At 47.1% G+C, this 21,852-nt stretch overlaps 1 protein-coding gene across 1 annotated transcript; it reads right to left on the bottom strand.

Annotated features, from left to right (window-relative positions):
* Positions 1–5,736: 5,736 nt before the first annotated feature.
* GSDMC (gasdermin C) lies at positions 5,737–20,674 on the bottom strand. The gene is given in 13 exon segments (XM_065903563.1): positions 5,737–5,976; positions 6,633–6,706; positions 7,379–7,493; positions 7,813–7,952; positions 8,791–8,849; positions 9,377–9,386; positions 9,711–9,779; positions 9,867–9,896; positions 10,272–10,331; positions 13,398–13,509; positions 15,362–15,530; positions 19,179–19,362; positions 20,458–20,674. Coding segments are annotated over 13 exon segments (1,479 nt in total).
* Positions 20,675–21,852: the final 1,178 nt, after the last annotated feature.

Here is a 21,852-nt window from a genome sequence, read left to right as displayed (position 1 = left end):
GGGACCCCGGGGGGACAGTGTGCCACACGGGCCGCCCCAGCCAGGGACTTGGCCTCATGGGGAGACTGCGAGAGGTCCTCCGAGGAAAAGGGGTCCGGGGAGGGAGGGGGCGCCGGGGGCCGACCTCTCCGGCGGAGGCCGCTGGGGGACCCCCTCGCGTTCAACTCCGTTGTCCCCCAGAACCCGGGTCCCGCCCCCCCCAGTCCCTACCCGAGGCTCCGAGTGACGGGGGTGACTGTCCTGAACCCCAGGCTGCGCCCCATGCAGGAGCCCTCTCGGACGCCCGTCCAGACCACCGGGGTTTCCACCCCGCTCGTGGCCCCCAGGGGCGTGGAGTCTCCCAACTCTCCCTCTGACCCCTGACCCCGACCCATGGGGGTGAGTCTGCGGCTTTCAACAAGGGTGCCGTGGATGTACGCTAATATTAATATGCCTGCTGTTTTTCTTTTATGTAGTTTAAAGAATCAAATTGTTCCCAGGTTTGTAATTTTTTTTTTAAAAACCTCGGATGCCCCCTTCTCCGCCAGCCCCCCACCCACCCCCTCCCAGCTCCTCCCCAGAGACATTACTTTGAACTCTTTTTGTTGTTGTTTTCTTTCTCTTTTTAAGGACTGTATTGAGATGTAATTCACACACAGTTCACTGTAATTCACACACACTTCAATGTCCAATTCAGTGACTATGAGTACATTCACAAAATTGTGGAGCCATCACTGCAAAGTCAATCTTAGAATATTTTTTATCCCCGCCCCCCACACCAAGAACCCCATCCCAACCACCTATGTGCTTTTTGGATTTGCCTATTCTAGATATTTCTTATAAATAAGATAATACAAGACGTGGTCTTTTGTATCTGTCGTCACTTAAACAATAAGCTTGCTCAGTTGTAGGCATTAAACGTGGACCTACACCAGGGAAAATGAGAATTTAGGGCCCCCCTCCCTCTTGGGACCCACACGAGTCCCATCCCTCCTCTCTTATAATTCTCTTTGTTCTTTACTGTTATTGTGACTATGTAAACTCTACTCAGCTATTAATAAACTAATTATTTTTTATTTCCAGGAGGGTTGTGATGGTTTCTTGTCCTTTTTTCCTTTTCTTTCTATTTTCTATGTACTTACATCTAATTAAATCCAAACTCCGGCAAATGTTTAAATCTCTTCTTCTTACACCCCGATTCTGGGTATTTTATCAATTTCATACTCCTGGAGAAATCTCTCCCCAAGGCTTCCTGTCACTTAGGTGTATCACACTCTCTTACAACTTTCTGGAAAAGGGAACATGGGCAGTAATTTAAAAACAAACAAACAAAAAAAACTTTGGTTGAAAATATCCTTATTCTACCTTGATGATATAGACTTCTAAATTGGAAATAATTTTCCATCAAGATTTAGGAAGACCTTGCTGCATTGCCTCTAGTCAGCAGTGGTTGTATTTTAAAGGCATTCCCATGTCTGATCTTCTGTAAATAACCTATTTTCCCCCTGGATTTTCACTTTGTCCCACAGGTTCTGAAATGTCCCTGAAATGTTGTGGTATGAGCTCATTTTCATGTATCAATATTTGTGTTAGGCACTCAATGGGCTCTTTAAATCTTGAAATATGTGTCCTAATTATGGGGTATTTTCTTGAATTGTTTTCTTGATGATTCCCTGTGTGTGTTCTCTTTTGGGAGAAGGGGCCTGATTTATTCAAATGTTCGCCTTCCTAAACTGCCCTTGTACATTTCTTTTCTCATTTTTATCCTGTGGCTTTTGGCTCTACTTTTTGGGAAATTTCCTTAACGTTATCCTCTAATCTTGAATTTCTTTTCTGCGATAATAGTTTTAATTTTTAAGAGCTCTATTTTCTCAGTGTTCCTTTAAAAATTTTGTTTTTTTAAATTTTTCATTTATTAGTTGGAGGCTAATTACTTTACAATATTGTTGTGGTTTTTGCCATACATTGACACGAATCAGCCATGAATTTACATGTGTTCCCCATCCTGAACCCCCCTCCCACCTCCCTCCCCATCCCATCCCTCTGGTTGCTAAGTCGTGTCCAACTGTCTTGGATGCTGCTGTCGGTAACCCGCCAGGCTCCTCTGTTCATGGGATTTCCCAGGCAAGAAAACTGGCATGGGTTGCCATTGTCTTCTCCAGGGCATCTTCCCGTCCGAGGGATCAAACCCAGGTCTCCTGCATCAGCAGGTGAATACTTTGCCGACTGAGCCATCAAACCCGAGTTTTAGCTTTTCTCAAAAACAAACAAACAAAAAAACCAAAAACGGCGCGGAAGCTCACATTCCTGCTTGACCCTAACTAGGTACAGCTGGGACGCAGCTGTCAGCTCCGGGCGGAGCCTGCAGCTGCGTCCTCTTTCCTTCCACCAGGGGATCTTCCCAACCTGGGGACTGAACTGGTGTCTCCTGCATTGGCAAGTGGATTCTTTACCACTGAGCCACCAGGGTATGGCCCTCCCGGTTGCGTTTTGCTAGTTTTGGCCTCAACTGTTTCTCAGGTACCTGATGATGCTTGTCGGCTCCCATTTTGGGGGCGGGGCATCACAAATCAGACCGGAAGCTCCGAGCGGTGGGTGGAGCTTGGTGACTGCGCTTCACTGGCGGGCAGCAACGTGCTCAGCTTGGTTGCATATTAGAATCAGCTGGGGAGCCCTGGAACCACTCGGATACCTGCTCTCACTGCAAAACAACTAAATCAGACTTGGGGTGGGAGCGGGCGTTAGTATTTTTTAAAGCACCCCAGTTGGTTTCTGTGTGTGCCCAGCGCTGAGGACCTCTGCTGTGCCTTTCTTTGTGGAAACCGAACATCTCCATCAGCAGGACTTTTTTAGTGCCAGGTCCCCAGGAAGAATCCTCCAGTCTCCCAGTGAGGCACTGGGAGAAGGGAGTCAGCTGGGAAAGACTGCGCTCACAACTCCCAGCTGGGAGAGAAGGTGAGGCGAGGGTTGCCCTGGAACTTTCCACGATAAAGAGGCTCTCTCTGGCCACTTGTGTGCCCCTCTAGTGACAGGAGCGGCTTCTGCAATGTATCCTTCTGTTGTCTTTTTGCTGGGTGGAAAGAGAAAAGAGAGCAACAGGCACCTAGAGTTAATCATCATGAAATTAACAACAACAACAAAAAATCCAAGAACTTTTCAACACAGGAAAACGGTAGGAGTCAAACAAGATCTTCTGGGGATGAGGGGGAGGCTGAGGTGCCTTGCACCACTTCACGGGCTCTGAGCCCAAGGCCACAGGTTTACTTCTTTATCTTTGTCTGTGCTGGGTCTTCGCGGCTGCGCTGGCGCCTTTCCAGTTGTGGTGCTCAGGCTTCTTATTGCAGTGGCGTCTCTTGTGCTGCAAGGGCTTCAGGAGTTGTGGACCTTAGAGCTCAGGCTTAGTGGTTGTGACGCTTGGGCCTTGTTATCCCACAATATGTGGGATCTTCCCGGACCAGGGATCAAACCCATGCCTGCTGCATTGTCAGGCGGATTCCTTACCACTGAGCCACCAGGGAAGACCCGGAGTTTAAAAAAATACATCTTTCGTTCTCATCTGCTTGGTTGAGACCTTGTAAAGAGGGGAGATGGGATTGGGGAGGAGAAGACGAGGCATCATTTCTGGGCAGAGGGGCTGACCCTGAACACAAGGAAGTGTTTGGGGGGAAGCGAAGCCTTATTAATGAGAAGGATAACCACACCTGTAGCCAGCTCGCCTCTTCTCCAGACAGGCCGGGTGAACTCTCTAAAGGAAGCTAAGACTCCTGAACCCCTCCCCACCACACGCTGACCTCTCTGAAGAGTCCGGGTGTTCTGTGTGGAGAGAGAGGCAAATGCCTCTCCTGGGAGCGGGAACCCAAGCTCTGGGCATTTAGCAAATCTGTGCAAGACAAGACAGAGTCCAGGCCAACCGTGCAGGACTTCTCAGAGCCCAGGTAAGTCCTTTCTTTTTTTCACGCCAGTAGAAACAGGCTCCAAACAGTTTTTTGTGTTGGAAGACACACAGGTCTCATTTCACATGGTGTGGAAGAAAGAAAAACTTCCTACCCTCTTTCTTTGTGCAGAGACGGGGTTTGGGCAGAGGCAGTCATGCTGGTGTTGAAAACAATTTGCACAAGGTGAGAGCTGCAATTTGGGTTTTATTTGGGGGCAAAATGAGGACTGCAGCCCAGGAGACATGTTTCAGATAGCTCTGAGAAAATGCTCCGAGGAGGTGAGGGAGAAGCTAGGATATATAGGAGTTTTGCAACCAAGTGCAGGTAGTCTGAACATCAGAAGATCACCGTTAATTAAAAAGACCAGATATGTCAAGTTAAGGAATTTAGCGCTTTTTCTATGTATGGGAAGATGTAGTCTGGGCTCACTGAAATCTTTCCTTTCATATGCATCTCGGCTATTTGAGACCAATATCCCATGTTTTCACATCCTGCCTGGGGATGAGCAATATGAATAAAAAAAGGGTTACATGGCACCTATGCAAACACTAGAGGAAAGAAAGACAGTGGCAGAATTCATTCGGGTAGAGAAGTTAAAGAAGAGCCCACAGTGTCCTTAATTATTTTGTATTGAAGTGAAATAATCTCAGTAAAACAAGACCTTAAGATGAGAAGAAGAAACAACAAGACTTAAGCCAAAAGGGAGACTGCAAAGCTAAGAGACCAAATTGAATATCAGAATGACAGTTTCTGAGCTAAGAAATTAGAAAAGCAATAGAATGATGATTGCAGTTGAGGGTTGACTCACAGACATTGAGGAAAGACCTGCCATGATCTTAGAGAATGCAAAAGGGAAAAGGAGAGATTATAGCGAATAGACAAGGTAAAATGTATTTAGAGGACCCAGAGGATATTTGTGGGCTTCCCAGGTGGCGCTAGTGGTAAAGAACCCACCTGTCAATGCAGGACAGGTAAGAGACATGGGTTCGATCCCTGGGTGGGGAAGATCCCCTGGAGGAGCGCATGGCAACCCACTTCAGTATTCTTGCATGGAGAATCCCATGGACAGAGAAGCCTGGTGGGCTACAGTCCATGGGGTCGCAAAGAGTCAGACACAAATGAGGGGACTTAGCACAGCACAAGGACATTTGGTGACTGAGAAATAGAGAATTCAACAAACAGAATGTATAATGTGCTTAGTGGTATGAGTGAATCTTCCTTAAATGAAGGAAGAACTGAACCCACAGCTCAGAAGGCACTGTCTGAAAACTCCCAGGCTGACTGACAGACGCACAGGTATAATTATGTGTGTGTGTGTTGGTGGGGGCTAGTTTTAAGTTTGAAACAATTTCAGGCATACAAGAACACTTCAGAATGAAAAAGAACTCTTGTTTTAAATGTTTTATCACATTTCCTAGATCACATGCTTCTCTATCCATCCATCAGTTCATCTTATTTTCTGATATATTTCCAAGTAAGTTACAGATGTCAGTACACTTTACCCAATGCAATTCAGAATGCTTATTCATGAGAGTTCAATCTTTATGTACATTTCTTTGAAGTAAAATTAACATGCAATGAAATGTTCAGATCTTTAGATACTATTTGTTGAGTTTGGACAAACGCATAAACCTTTAGCAAGATACAGAGTTACAGAGTATTTCCATCACCCTAGAATGTTCCCTCCGGTCTTTATCGATCTCTCTCCACCCAAACTGGAGTCGCAGAAGGTGGGGCTCCATGTACCCTGAGCACAGAGGATGCTCACAGCTGGACCGGGATGCAGCCAGGCCTCTCTGGACTCAGTGCCCCCAGTGAGGGCTCAGGCCTCGGCCAGTTGCTGCAGCATCAAGAGGGACCCGTACAGGGCAGACAGGGGCTCCTTGGCCTCCAGGTCCCAAGTCCCCTTGGGGTTGTCAGGTGCCACACTCAGACCGCACTCCTGCAGCAGGCCAAAGGTGACAGCCAACCCCTCTTCCTCCAGCGAGGCGAGGAGCTTGGGATCCAGGGTGAAGGGATTGTTGCAGGGGTGCAGGAAGTTGGGCTCCAGGATGCTCTTCACCTGGAGGAAACAGGGTCAGCTGTTGCAGGCCAGCCTTTGAGGTTGGGAATCAAGACCTTCTATCCAGAGAGCCAGGGCCTCTCGGGGTCATGGGAGAAGGAGAGCGATGGAGTCAAGGGACCCAGAACTCTCATCCTATTCTGACCTGTGGTCAGGGTGAGCTTGGATATGTTTCTGAAAATTGTTGAACTTTGGTTCCTCAGCTGCCAAATGGGTGATACTAACATCGACCTTGCTAAATAGTGTTATCTGCAATTACATGTGTACATGTGTATCTATGCAATGTGTGCATACATGTATGTGCATACATCTGTACACATATGTACTTACGTATACATATATGTGGAGGAAGACAATTTGCAAATGGCAACTGTATGAGAAAAGCATGAGCCCCCACATGTACATTCCTGTGTGGCTCTTTTAGAACTGTGGGCACGCCCTGCTGGGGTTGCTATGGAGGTGGAGACCCTCCTGAGGTGGACCCCATCCCCTGGGCCTGCTCCCCAGAGGGAGAGGCAGGGAGTTTCCAGCGGCCACATGGCTCTGTCCCCAGTGCCAGCAGGACCTTACGTCACCTCTCTTTCCTCAGGATCATTCTTATCCTGGTTCCCTCACCCTCGTCCCAGGACGCTGGCCCCTGGGGGTTGATTTCTCACCAGCTCCTGCTGCTGGGGCAGGATCCTCTTCTCCATGGACCAGGCCAGCAACTCATGTTGGATGTCACTTAGCACTGGGGACAAGGGGACATTTGGGGAGAGAGAGCAGTGAGGAGTCAGTGCCCCACTGTGAACTAGGGGACCCCAAAAGAGGGGAACCCTGAGGCAGAGGAATAAAACCCGTTAGGTGTGAAGATCAAGTTCTCTCCTGCTCTTGGGATGGTTTCCAGGATGCTCTGTAACACAGTCCAGACTGGAGCCTGAAATCATCCACACCTAGTGATAGGTTGGATGGACTTGGGCTGGTCTTTCTAGGTCCTGGGCTGGTTCTATATTCTATGGTAAATTTATCTCACTGAGCCCTCCTGACCTTGCAGAGACGAATGATGTGAGATGAAGGTCATTAGAAAGATTTTAGAGAGGTGTGTGCATGCGTGCTAAGTTGCTTCAGTTATATCCAACTCTTTATGACCCTATGGACTGTAGCCCTCCCCGCTCCTCTGTCCATGGGATTCTCCAGACAAGAGTACTGGAGGGGGTTGCCATGCCCTCCTCCAGGGGATCTTCCCCACCCAGGGTTTGAACCTACATCTCTTATGTCTCCTGCATTGGCAGGCAGGTTCTTTACCACAAGCACCACATGGGAAGCCCCCATTAGAGAGGTGGCAGATGGCATCTAATCCCTTCCTTTTGGGTCTAGAGGCCAAATTTGTGATGTTCCCACATTTCCCTCAAGTCATTCTTACCCAGTAAGGCTTCAAGGAGGTAAATGATGTGTCTTGACTCAAGCCACACATTTCTTGAGTTTTCCTGCATCTCACTTAGGAAGCTGCCTGTATGAATCCAAATGTTCCCATCCAGCTAGAGAAGACCCGTATTATTAGTTAAGATGACAACAACAATAATAGTAATAGCAGTAGATATTGTGGTACAATTCTGCCAGTATCTTTTGAGTTTACAAGTGATTAACTCAGGTAGGAGGGGGAGGGCTCTTTATCTCCCCCAGGAGATTCCAAGCAGCTGCAGCACGTGGGCTGCAAACCCTGGACCTGGTCACTGCTGGGCCTGTGTCTGGGGTCCCCTCCTCAGCCTACCTTCCCCGGGTGTCTGTCGTCGACCTCCTAAACCTGCCCCTTCACAACTCTAATCGGCCTTAGGAAGAGTGGGACCCCCTTCTCACCATGTCTGTGAGGTCCTGCAGAGCCCCTTGGTCCTTGAGCTTGGCCAGGATGGTATGGAAAAGAGCATCTCGAATGTCCCTGGGGAGCTCAGCCACTGCCTCCATTTCCCTGGAAACCTCATTTTGTAGGGACTTGAAATCTGTCCTCAACATCAACATCAGCTAGAAAATGGGGGACAATTCTTTGATTAGAAGGTTTGTGGTGTGATAAGCTGGGCACCTCCATCCCATTTATCTGCCAACCAAAAGCATTTCTGCAGACGGCATGTTTGAACTCTGAGGATGAAGCTATCATAATAGGCTGGAAAGGTGGGCAGTCCTAGTGCTGAGAAGGGGCCAGGGGGTAGCAGGCAGAGGGGTAGAGGTCTGGGAGGCGAGAAGGAGATTTTTGGAAAGAGATCACAAGAAGTGGAAGAAAATGACCAAGCGCTCGGTTCTGGGTCATGTATAGAACAATGTGGATTCTCATGATGGGCTCTAGAGATGAGAATTCTAGGTGCTCTGGGCCCAGTTTCCACATGTATTGAGTGGAATGTTATGTGGATTACATGAGTTTACTAATTAAAATGCTTGGGGGGTGGGTAGCACCTGGCATGCATAGATTATCCATCTCATCGTGTAACTGCCTGTATCATCTGTGACCACAGACACAACCAAGGCATGGTGTTGGGGGTTCTCTGCTTCTCCTAGGAGACTTCAGGTGGCCTCCAGATGGTCTGCTAAGAGGGGCAGTCCACTGAGGCAGGAATTTCTGTTTGGCCCATGGCTGTATCCCCACTGCTCAGAATAATGCCTGTTGCTCGAGTAGTTTTCAGCAATGGTTTGTTGTGTGCACAAATGAATGAATGAGTCGGACTGTACAAAGTATCAGCTGGAAAGTAGAACTCAGTTTTGTAAGTTGCGTGCACATCACCTTTTGGGTACTTAGCTTTGCAGTTTTCCACCCAGGAAGCCCCAGGTTTCGTCATAAATACTGACCTCGGCAAATGGGTTCCTGTGTTCTTCCTGGAAAGAGTCACAAGGGATCATCTCACTTTCTCATCCCCCAGGTTTACTCTTGAGATGTTTTGGAGGGTCCTGCCCTCCTAACACCTCCTCCCTTTTGTTTAGCCTCTTCCTCCCCCCATTCCAGCCCCTCCCTCCACCTCCTTGGCCCCCCCAGACCCTTCCCATTCCACAGAAACTAGGGCCAGGCCCCAGGGCAGTGGTGGCAAAGGCAGGGCCATCTGTTCTTCTCTCCAGACTTGTATTTGCCATTAGGACCCTACCCCAATCCCAGCAAACACACACTCACCAATTGGGTGAGGATTGGGGCATCTTATGGTGCTTAGAAGGTAAATTAAATTCCCCATCCAAGAGTTAGTCTGTGAGGACACTTGGTTTCTCTGAACTTCTGCCTACTTCCCCGAACTCCCCACTTTCTGTCCATCCCTTCCTCTTGCCCAGGGCACCAGAGCCAGCGCCATGGGTAAGGACAGCAAAGGCGAGCACATGGGACTTGGGTTGTGACGGGAGGCTTTGGGAAGGAATCAGAGCCCACTTTCCTGGCTGTAAGATCACCCACTCACCCATCGCTGATTACATCTGCCATTTCTCCAGAGAGATAAGCAGAAGGGCTCATTTGCCAAGTGTTAACCTCTCCTCCCCCAAAACATGCACACAAACACACACCCTCATTACCTGTCCTGGTATTCAAAGGAGAAAAGTGACTTTCTCTGTGGCCACAAAGGTCTATGGCTTCTGAAAGACAGAAAAGATAGCAGGCTATGGAGGAAGCAGGGTAGTTTTCCTCTGGGTCTGCCTTGCAGACTAACACCTGGGCTAAGCAGTTTGCACCGCTTTTATTAGCATCCAGAGATGGTCAGGGCTCAGCAGGGCCTGGGGGCTTGGCAGAGAACCTGCCCTCCTGAGGAACTCAGGTTCTGAAAAGGCTTTCTGCTTGTCATCATCTGAGATGGAAAGAATTTCTGGATGGGGAAGAAGGCAGGTCAGGAGAGCCCAGGTTATTCCTGGGGTCCAATCCCACTTTCCCGGCTCTGAAATGACTCACTAACCTGGTGACATCTGCAGCTCCTGCAATTCCCCTGGAAGGAGAAACAGACAAGCTCACTCAGGTGCTTTTTCACCCCTCCCGTCTCCTGTCCCTCCTCCTCCCAGCCTCTCTAACTCCTCCCTGTTCCCCCTTATTTTTCATCTCTCAGCTGACACGCTGCCTGAAGACCGGGAGCCTTGGCAAGTACCTCCCTCCCTCCCCCACCCGCCCCCAGGACTCTCCTTCAGGATTCAGAAGAGAAAGTGGCTGTCTCCGGGGCCAAGGGGCCTGTGCCTGGGTCAAGGGCAGGGGAAGGAACTAGGAGGTGGTGGAGGACCTTGCTGGAGGAGTGTTCCCTGTAGGACTGAGTGCCTTGTGGGGCTGCTGTAACCTGGAAACTGAGGTCTAGGCAGAGACACTGCGCAACACAGGAACTTATCTTCTGGGAAGGTTCTCCGCTTGTCATCATGTGAGATGAGAAGAATGGCTGCAAGGGGAAGAAGCCAGGTCAGGAGTGCCCAGGTTATTCCTGCTGGATCCTTTCACACGCCTGCACCCACAGCCCTCTCCCTTCACCCTCTGGCCTGAATGGTGCAGAGAGGCCCCGCACACCCCTTCCTGGTAAGGCATGACTTGCAGGCAGGGCTGTGATGATGCTCTTTCTCCTGAGTCCCGCTGTCTTTGGTTCCCACCAGTTAACACCTAGAGATCTCTTCAAGAAAATTAGAGATACTAAGGGAATATTTTATGCAAAGATGGGCTCAATAAAGGACAGAACTGGTGTGGACCTAACAGAAGCAGAAGATATTAAGAAGAGGTGGCAAGAATATACAGAAGAACTGTACAAAAAAGATCTTCACGACCCAGATAATCACGGTGGTGTGATCACTCACCTAGAGCCAGACATCCTGGAATGTGAAGTCAAGTGGGCCTTAGAAAGCATCGCTATGAACAAAGCTAGTGGAGGTGATGGAATTCCAGTTAAGCTATTTCAAATCCTCAAAGATGATGCTGTGAAAGTGCTGCACTCAATATGTCAGCAAATTTGGAAAACTCAGCAGTGGCCACAGGACTGGAAAAGGTCAGTTTTCACTCCAATCCCCGAGAATGGCAATCCCAAAGAATGCTCAAACTACCTCACAATTGCACTCATCTCACACGCTGGAAAAGTAATGCTCAAAATTCTCCAAGCCAGGCTTCAACAGTAGGTGAACCATGAGCTTCCAGATGTTCAAGCTGGTTTTAGAAAAGACAGAGGAACCAGAGATCAAATTGCCAGCATCCGCTGGATCATCGAAAAAGCAAGAGAATTCCAGAAGAACATCTTCTGCTTTATTGACTATGCCAAAGCCTTTGACTGTGTGGATCACAATAAACTGTGGAAAATTCTGAAAGAGATGGTCTCTGAAAGAGACCACCTGACCTGCCTCTTGAGAAATCTGCATGTAGGTCAGAAAACAACAGTTGGAACTGGACATGGAAAAACAGACTGGTTCCAAACAGGAAAAGGAGTATGTCAAGGCTGTATATTGTCACCCTGCTTATTTAATTTATATGCAGAGTACATCATGAGAAACACTGGGCTGGAGGAAGCACAAGCTGGAATTAAGATTGCTGGGAGAAATATCAATAACCTCAGATATGCAGATGACACCACCCTAAAGGCAGAAAGTGAAGAAGAACTAAAGACCCTCTTGATGAAGGTGAAAGAGGAGAGTGAAAAAGATGGCTTAAAGCTCAACATTCAGAAAACTAAGATCATGACATCTGGTCCCATCACTTCATGGCAAATAGATGGGGAAACAGTGGAAACAGTGACTGACTTTATTTTTGGGGGCTCCAAAATCACCGCAGATGGTGATTGCATGAAATTAAAAGATGCTAACTCCTTGGAAGGAAAGTTATGACCAACTTAGACAGAATATTAAAAAGCAGAGACATTACTTTGTCAACAAAGGTCCGTCTAGTCAAGGCTATGGTTTTTCCAGTATTCATATATGGATATGAGCGTTGGACTATAAAGAAAGCTGAGTGGCGAAGATTGATGCTTTTGAACTGTGGTGTTGGAGAAGACTCTTGAGAGACCCTTGGACTGCAAGGAGATCCAACCAGTCCATCCTAAAGGGGATTAGTCCTGGGTGTTCATTGGAGGGACTGATGTTGAAGCTGAAACACCAATACTTTGGCCACCTGATGGAAGAGCTGACTCATTTGAGCAGACCCTGATGCTGGGAAAGATTGAGGGCAGGAGGAGAAGGGGATGACAGAGGATGAGATGGTTGGACAGCATCATTGACTCAATGGACATGGGTTTGGGTGGACTCTGGGAGTTGGTGGTGGACAGGGAGGCCTGGTGTGCTGCGGTTCATGGGGTCACAAAGACTCGGACATGACTGAGCGACTGAACTGAACACTTAGAAACATATTTTTGAAAATGAGGCTCATTCTCATCCCCTCCTAAATAAATAACACTTTGTCATTCCCCACACTCTTTAATAACACTACCATCTCCTGATGCCCTCTGCACAGTCTCTGGTCTGTCTCTAGCCGTGGATTCCATCTTTGTCTCTACTCTCAGTAGAACTGGCCCTTTTCCAGAAGCTGATGTCCTCTGACCCCATGAGACTGGAGAGCTCAGTTCTTTTCTACTGCTATTGACAGGTGGCAAGTGATGCCAGGACCTGGCCTTGATGAGATGTTACAGAGAGGGTGCTATAGGTGTGTGTGCATGTGTGTGCGTGTGCAAGTGTTGAGGGCATCCTCTCAGGCTGTGTCAGGACGGCCTGTGTGTGTGTGTGTGTGTGTCTGTGTGTGTGTTGAGGGCACCTTCTCCCCTTGGACCTCAGCTGTGTCAGGACGGCTTCTAGCTGGGTCAGCGTTTGGGAGCGGAGAGAGATGACGCCAAGGACGCTGAGCTGTGTTCCCAGTGCTCACTGTTCCTCCTGGGTGTGTGGTTGCTGTTTGATGACACTGGTTCACTGATGTGAAGTCAGAACCCAAAGCGAGGGTGTGTGTATTGGGGGTTGTGCATTCTGAGGCTAGTGAGGGAAAGATGTATTACAGATACATTCCTGTGTTCTGTTGTTGGAGCTTCCCTGGTGGCTCAGATGGTAGAGAATCTGCCTGTAGTGTGGGAGACCCGGGTTCGATCCCTGGGTTGGGAAGACCCCCTGGAGGAGGAAATGGCCTTACATCTGCAGTTCTGTTTATGACGAGCCACTGTCTTATGAGCTTTACCTGGGCTTATGGGGCTCTGCGGCTCCCCCAGGTGAGCTGCCGAGAGAGGCAGGGCCTTGAATGCATAGACATGGTCGGGATCAGGGCTGCTCTTTGCTTGGTGCTAAGGACACCCCACGTCGGCCCCCCTTTGTGTCTGTCTCCATGTGGGACACTGCGTCTGGGTCTCCGTGTGGCCATGGTTCAGCCCTGCTGGCTTGGAGGTGGCTGTGGGAGGCTGAGAAATCATGCTCCTCCCCTCCCCCAGCAGGGAGGGAAGCCAGGGTGGCCTCTGGGTGGTCTCCCACTCTCCCTGCCCCTTTCAGGCTCTGCTCACCTTGACCATTCTCCTGGAACACCAGCTGCTTCCTCTTATAGGCCATCACGGTGCCCTGGGGCAGAGTCAGCGTCCTCTGTCTCACTTTCAGACCCGATCTGTCTCCTGTGCTCTGGGGGGAGAAGCCAGGCAACACGGTCATGTGTGCATGAGCTTCTAGAAGCTCGCAAGCCAGGACCCAGCAGCCTCCTGCCCTCCCATTCCCCATCCTGGTCCTGATTTCCAGTTACCCATTTTTTTTTTTTTCTTCTTTGGTCCAGTATTTACTTTCACGTCTCTCAATGTCATGCTTTTATTGCACGTATATGGGCGCCCTGTGGACCAGTCAAGCTAACACATGAAACTAACCGTCACATGGAGTTATTCCTGTATTCTAGGAGACCCAAATGACGATTAACATATATCATCATATGATCTAGATGAGTGGGATGGTGGGGGGCTGGGAGGGAGGCTCATGAGGCAGGGGATATATGTGTATGTATGGGCGCTCCACTTCATTGTACAGCAGAAACTAACAGCATTGTAAAGCAATTACACACCAGTAAAAAAAAAAATGTGTCATCATAAGCTCTTTGTAGATGCTATTATTTTAATTATTTTGGATCAGGGAACTGTTCCCCAGAAACACATACAGTGTCCTCAGGCAACCTCATGAGTCACTGGCTCTCCAGAATCAGCTCTGTGCTTTGACCCCCCCAGGATGCCTCCTCCCTGGAGTTCCTGAGAGAGTCCAGTGTAGACCAGTGCCATGGAGAGCTCTGACGTATTGAAACACAGGGGTACCAGGCAAAACCGAGGCGGCCGTGAACCAGGATGAGAAGCAAGCTGTTGTGACAACACCTCGGCCCGGGAGCTGATATCAGAACCGTGCTGGACACTGCGAGCAGTCGTCCTACGTGAAAGGATACTGGGTTTTCTCCTCCTGTTCTCGCGAAGTCCAGATGCCCAGCACAAGCAGATGGAAACCCAAAGCTGAACATCAAAATGTCCTTCAGACTGGAATCATGTTTTATTTATTTCAGGTTTCTTTGGAATCAAATCATGCAGGTGGAATCTGGCCTCCCCCCGGAGAAGTTAACTGATTTGGGGAAAGTTAGTTCATATTTCAGGCTATTTTTTCCCCCCTTTTTAGTTCCTAAATCTCTTAAATGAGGACAACTTACACAAAGTATGTTGCATAGAAAACATGCTATAACACACACAAAATTTCTTTATCTCTGTGAATCCTAGCTGATATTGCATATACTTTAATATATTGTTTAAATCAATTTAAAAGATTATAATTGGCCATCGTGAGTGAGTTGTATACATCATATGTGCTTGAATGTATTTAAATCTGAATCTATAAACTTTCTGCTTCAGGTATCACAGTATTTAGGGTGTTTTAACTGCCAAAGTTTTATTTTGTGTTAATGATTCCTTGGGCTTCTCAGGTGGCTCAGTGATAAAGAACCCACCTGCAATGCAAGAAACACAAATTTGATCCCTGACTGGATTGGGAAGATCCCCTGGAGAAGGAAATGGTGGCCCACTCCAGTATCCTTGCCTGAGACATCTTATGGACGGAGGAGCCTGGCGGGCTACAGTCCATGGGTCTCAGAGCTGGACATGAGTTAGCAACTAAACAACAATTCCTTGTTTCCTCTAGCAAACCACACAAGAATGTAGTACAGCAACTACAGTTTAGTAATTTCAAGGATCTATCATTTGCCCAAAGCAAAATATAATCTCAAATAATTAAATCTATTGCCCATTTTATCAATATGGAATAATCCCATGTACTGAAATAATAAAGAGAGGATGTTGGACAGACTCTCAGGTCAGGGGTCAGGCTTCCTCAGCTCATGAGAAGTGGGGAGTAATGACCCCACTCACCCCACCCCCTGAAACCAGGTCCTAAGAGGGTCCAGAGTCCCTGGAAAGGGACGCTGGGCTGGCTCTCCCACTTCAGGACAACACAATACCTTGACATAAAAACTCCAAGGGATAGATAATTTGCCTGTGCCATTCACACTGCTGCTGTCCTGCAAGACGGTTGTGTTGATCAGTTGCACAACCTCTGTCACCACATACAGGTTGTCCCCTCTGGTCCGGCACTGCTTCAGAAATGGCGGCTCTTGATCCAACACTTTCCTAGGGGGCATAAAGGAGGAGGAGGGTCAGAGTGCGAAAGAGATGGCTTCTCAGGTTACTCCTCTCCTTAGGACCTGAAGGGTGCAGAGTCTGTGTGGAGCCCTAAATGGTGGTAAGGTACTGGCTTATAGGCTAAGAAGGATGTCCCTGGTATGCATGATGGAGAGGCCCCCTTATGGAGGGATGGGTGTGAGAGTATGCAAGCCATCTTCTTAAGGCTTTTCCAAAATTATGTTAGTTCTTTTAGAGGGCAGTTTATAGTTCTCCAGCTCTAGGGCCTCTGACCAGAAGATCCAGAAGTAGATAAGTCTGGATGATAGAGAACAGTCCTTAGGAGATCCTGCTGTCAAACCTGGGGACCTCCACACCCATCCTTGTCCAGAGACATAATCAGGGTGGGATGTGGAGCATACAGATAAAGTATGATGACGCTGGGAGGATTTTGGATGATTTTTTTTTCTTGACTAGTATAGGTGGGTGTTTATGGATTGAACATCCTTGGTAGGTGGGTAGGACTGGCTTGAAGATGTAAGTTTGGGTGGGAGATGTGAGTGGCATGAAGTCCTAAAGACAAATTTCATCTCCATTTCATTTCTGAGAGTCATCTCTGATTCCACTCAAGGTCCCTGCTGGGATTGGTGCCTTGGATAACAGCTGTGTGAAAGCCTGAGAAACTCTTAGATTGCTTTTCAGTGGAGGTGGTCACTGAGGATCCAGGGCTGAGCTTTCCCATTGCCCTTGGAGTGAAGTTCAAGTCATTTATTTTTCAGTTGCTAAGTCATGTCTGACTCTTTGAGATCCCATGATCTGCAGCATGCCAGGCTCTTCTGTCCTCTGCTGTCTCCCAGAGTTTGCTCAAATTCTTGTCCATCAAGTCGGTGATGCTGTCTAACCATCTCATCCTCTGCCGCCCCTTCTCCCCTGCCTTCAATCTTTCCCAGCATCAGGGTCTTTTCCAATGAGCTGGCTCTTCACATCAGCTGGTCAAAGTATTGGAGCTTCAGCAAGAGTCCTTCTGATGAATATTCACAGTTGATTTCCTTTAGGATTGACTGGTTTGGTCTCCTTGTAGTTGTAGAGACTCGCATGTGTCTTCTCTAGCACAACAATTCAAAAGCATCAATTCTTCGGCACTCAACCTTCTTTATGGTCCAACTCTTAGATCCATATGTGACTACTGGAAAAATCATAGCTTTGACTAGATGAATCTTTGTTGGCAAAGTAATGTCTCTGCTTCTTATACCTAATACACTGTCTAGGTTTGTCATAGCTTTCCTTCTAAGAAGCAGTCATCTTTTAATTTCATGGTTACAGTCACTGTCCTCAGTGATTTTGGAGCTCAAGAAAATAAAATCTGTCACTGTTTCTACTTTCCTCCCTTCTTTTTGCCAAGAAGTGATAGGATCAGATGCCATGATCTTAGTTTTTTTTTTTTTTTTTAATGTTGAATTTCAAGTCAGCTTTTCTCTCTCTGCTCTCAAGCTGCTTATCTGGTGTCTAAGGGCTGTGTTATCTGATATCATCCTGAGCCTCATTTTCCTTTACCTTCATCTTGGTTGGCGAAGTTGCAGCCTCCCCCCTCCAACATCTTGACAATACCCACCTCTGCCCTGCCTCATTGCCTTTAACCCCTCCTCTGGATCCCTTTCATCCCACTCTTGCTTGCTTCTTTTATTCTTTAGGTCTGAACTCAACTCAGCCCCTCAGAGACCTAAACCGACTACCCTCCCTCCAGACATTCTCTGTTACTTCTTCCTGTCTTACGTTCAGAGCCCTCATCACAAACTGTGATTACCTTTGTAGCTGAAACATGTCACAGCCTCCACATCCCATTTATTAAAAATCTAACTGCCTTTTTATATTTAAAGCTTTGATCTCAGACTTACTTATCTTACTTGAAACTAGCTGATACAATTTATTCTAGAAATTTTCTCTTTATTCATCAAGGAGAAAAATGGTTTTTATTTTCTTAGCTCCAGAAACCAAGATATTTTCCTGCAAGACAGTCTTTGCAGATGCTATTTCCAATAAGGGCTGGCAAGACACAAGGAAGACAGAAATTGGGCAATGCCCTGTCAAAGTAACTTCTGTTGAGTTTCTAGTTGCTTCCTTAACATGGGCTTCCACCTTTGTTGCCTTCATAAAAATCTATTTAAACTGGCATCTCAGTTTTTAAAAGGTGTAAAGACTTAAGTTCTTTGTTAAGTTCTTAGAGATTCATTGGCTATCCATCTTTGCCTGTATGCATGGAGGTAAGTTAAATCACTGGACACTTGCAGAGTTTAAACAGTCTCAGAGTCTTTGTCTCCTTTAATATTTTATTAATTTATTTTTTATTGATTATTTCCTTACTCCCTGTACTTTGCCTGTCTACCCTAAGTAAAAATGGCTTTCAGTTCAGTTCAGTTCAGTCACTCAGTCGTGTCCGACTCTTTGCGACCCCATGAACTGCAGCACACCAGGCCTCCCTGTCCATCACCAACTCCTGGAGTTTACCTAAACTCATGTCCATTGAGTCAGTGATGCAATCTAACCGTCTCATCTTCTGTCGTCCCCCTCTCCTCCTGCGTTCAATCTTTTCCAACATCAGGGTCTTTTCAAATGACTCAGTTCTTTGCATTAGGTGGCCAAAGTATTGGAGTTTCAGCTTCAACATCAGTCCTTCCAATGAACACCCAGGACTGATTTCCTTTAGGATGGACTGGTTGGATCTTCATGCAGTCCAGCAGACTCGCAAGAGTCTTCTCCAACACCACAGTTCAAAAGCGTCAATTCTTCGCCACTCAGCTTTCTTTATAGTCCAACTCTCACATCCATACATGACTACTGGAAAAACCATAGTCTTGACTAGACGGACCTTTGTTGACAAAGTAATGTCTCTGCTTTTTAATATTCTAAGTTGGTCATAACTTTCCTACCAAGGAGTAAGCGTCTTTTAATTTCATGGCTGCAGTCACCATCTGTGGTGATTTTGGAGCCCCCAAAAATAAAGTCAGCCACTGTTTCCCCATCTATTTGCCATGAAGTGATGGGATCAGATGCCATGATCTTAGTTTTCTGAATGTTGAGCTTTAAGTCAACTTTTTCACTCTCCTCTTTCACCTTCATCAAGAGGGTCTTTAGTTCCTCTTCACTTTCTGCCATAAGGGTGGTATCATCTGCATATCTGAGGTTATTGATATTTCTCCAGGCAATCTTGATTCCAGCTTGTGCTACATCCAGCCCAGTGTTTCCCATGATGTACTCTGCATATAAGTTAAATAAGCAGGGTGACAACATACAGCCTTGATGTACTCCTGTTCCTGTTTGGAACCAGTCTGTTGTCCCATGTCTGGTTCTAACTGTTGCTTCCTGAGCTGCACACAGGTTTCTCAAGGTGGGGCAGAGATGTTTGTGTCTTGTTACTATTCCGTGCCCAGCACATAACAGGGCAGTGGTGGGCAGCCACTGTCTTAGTAAGTGTGTGTAAGATAATGACTATTAGTTGCGTGAATGAGTGAATGCATGAACATCTAAGAAGAGCAGCATGATATGGGATGGCATTTTCTTCATTCTGAACCTCAGCAACAAGCTCTGCTAGACGCCTCCTTGCCCACAAGGAGAGCCCTTGGGGCTCCCTGACCCGTTTTTCCCCTCCCCTGGCCTCACCTCTTCTGGAGGTCTTCCCAGTCGCGTGCTGAGATGGTAACAGACTGAACCTCCAGGGAGTACTCATAGGACTGGGAAGCCTTCCCTGATGCACTCACTTCTAACCCAGCAGTCACATCCACCTCAGCTGCCTCCGTCTGGACCATTTTGTCACTTAAGAGGAATTTTCCTGTCACTACAGGCTCTGGGGATAGAAAAAAATGACCTTAGGTTTAGCCAAGAATTCACTCTGGAACAGCTGGTGTGGGAAATAGAATAACTGAGTCCTCTTTTTATCCTAACCCTCTTTAAAAAAAAAAAAAATATATATATATATATATATATATATATATATATATATATATATATACACTTGTGAATTTTTATTTACTTAGCCACTCCCCATGGAATCTTACTTTCCCCATCAGGGATTGAACTTGAGTTCTCTGCAGTGGAAGTGCAGAGTCTTAACCATTGGACCGCCAGGGAAGTCCCTACCCCATCCCTCTTACTCATGTAAATCTCAGTGGAGAAAGCAGCTGATCATTTAAAGTTTTAAATGTAAATTACTGCTGCAGACAAGCAATACATCTCTCCAGGGGTTGGATAGCAAGGGATGATGTCCTGATTCCAAGAAGGGATGATATCACTGGCACGCAGATCCAGGAGAGCCTGAGCATCATCTCTCCAGGCACTGCATCAGCCCCATGGGGCAGCATACCTAGCAGAAAATGTTTGGGGTTTACAGCCAGGCAGACCTGATTTGGATTCCAGTTCTACCAGTTCCCAGGTGTGTAACTGAACAAGGTATTTTGTTCAGTTTCAATTTGAAAGTGAAAGTGAAGTTGCTCAGTCCTGTCCAACTCTTTGAGACCCCATGGTCTGTAGCCTACCTGGCTCCTCCGTCCATGAGATTTTCCATGGCAAGAGTACTGGTGTGGGTTGCCATTTCCTTCTCCAGGGTTCTTCCCCACCCAGGGATCGAACCCGGGTCTCCTGCATTGCAGGCAGCTGCTTTTACCGCCTGAGCCACCAGGGAAATAAATTTCAATTTATTCTTATGAAAATGGAGCTATTAACCCCCACTTCAGAGGCTGCTGTGAGGATTCAGTGTGCTAAAATGTGTCTGGGTCCAGCTAATTAGTTAGATTCTCAAAGAAGCCTGGCTCCTTGCCCTGTGTCTTGAGGCAAGGCTGGTTTGGCATCTACCTGTGCAGGTGTCTTAGGGGTTTCTTGGGTGCTCGATTGTGAGCGCCCTTGTGTTTTACTCCTTACCTCCTTCACCCCTCGTTGACACTACCTGGGACTGAAGAACTTGGCTCCAGGATGTCTGTGAGGATGCTGTCAACTGGAACATCAGGTTGTTTCCAGAACTGAGAGAGGGTCCAGCTCTTCTGCCTCAGTAGACTCAGGAGACAGAATTTGTTGGCACTCTGAGGGTTTTGGATGGGCTTCAAGTCTTTGCCTCCAAGCTCTTTGACCAAATTCTTGTTGGTATGCTCAAACAGGGAGGTCATGATGCTAGGAGCGTAGAGGGGAATACAAAGTTCATTTGGGAGAAAGGGGGCAACCTCTGATAGATCCTTGATGTTTTTCCCCAAAGGAATGGACATGATAGGAGATGAATTTAGGTCTTAAACCAGACACAGAAGGGCAAATACTACAAAATCTTATTTGTATGCAAATTTTAAATAGCTAAACTTGTGGAAGAAGCAGAGAGTATGATGGTGTCCAGGGGTTTAGGGGGGAAATGGAGTGATATTGGTCAAAGTGTTCAAAATTTCAGTTATACTAGATGAAAAAAACCATGGAGGTCTAATGTACAGAATGGTGACTGTATAGCTAACACTATTGTATACTTGAAATATGCTGAGGACGTATCTTAAGTGTTCTCATCACACGCGCACAACAGGGAGTATGTGAGGTGGTGAAAGTAGAAAGTATTAGGTGCTCAGTCGTGTTTGACTCTTTGTGACCCCATGGCTTGTAGCCCACCGGGCTCCTCTGTCCATGGAATTGTCCAGGCAAGAGTACTGGAGTGGGGTGCCATTCCCTTCTCCAGGGGATCTTCCTGATCCAGGCATCGAACCCATGGTTCTTACATCTCCTGCATTGCAGGCAGATCCTTTACTGTCTGAGCCACCAAGGAAGCCCATGTGAGGTGGTGGGTATGTTTATTAGCTTTATTATGGTGACCATTTTACAATGTATATATGTATATTAAAATATCAAGTTATAAACCTTAAATATATAGAATTTTTATCACTTATATCTCAATAAATCTGAAAAAAGGACTAAACAGATTTATAAAAAAGCACAAAAAGGAAGTAAATCCCAGGCAGTTATGTAGATTGGAGCTCAGAACCAAGAACTGCCCTGGAGATCCAAGTGTTTCAATTATCTGTGTGTAACTAAAACCAGTTACCACTTCCTGGTGTAGTACTTACCACGTACTGCCAGTGTCGTAAGGATGTGTGTGTGCATGCTCAGCTTTGTCTGACTCTTTGTGACCCCACGGACTGTAGCCCACCAGGCTCCTCTGTCCATGGAATTCTCCAGGCAAGAATACTGGAGTGGGTTGCCATGCCCTCCTCGAGGGTATCTTCCTGACCTAGAGGCTGAACCTCCTGCAGATTCTTAACTGCTCAGCCACTAGGGAAGCCCAGTAATGATGCAGACATGAATAAATAGTTAA

This window comes from Muntiacus reevesi, chromosome 12, assembly GCF_963930625.1.
Source record: "Muntiacus reevesi chromosome 12, mMunRee1.1, whole genome shotgun sequence".
In the NCBI taxonomy this organism is placed as follows: Eukaryota; Metazoa; Chordata; class Mammalia; order Artiodactyla; family Cervidae; genus Muntiacus; species Muntiacus reevesi.
This window is presented reverse-complemented; position numbering and strand designations above follow the sequence as displayed.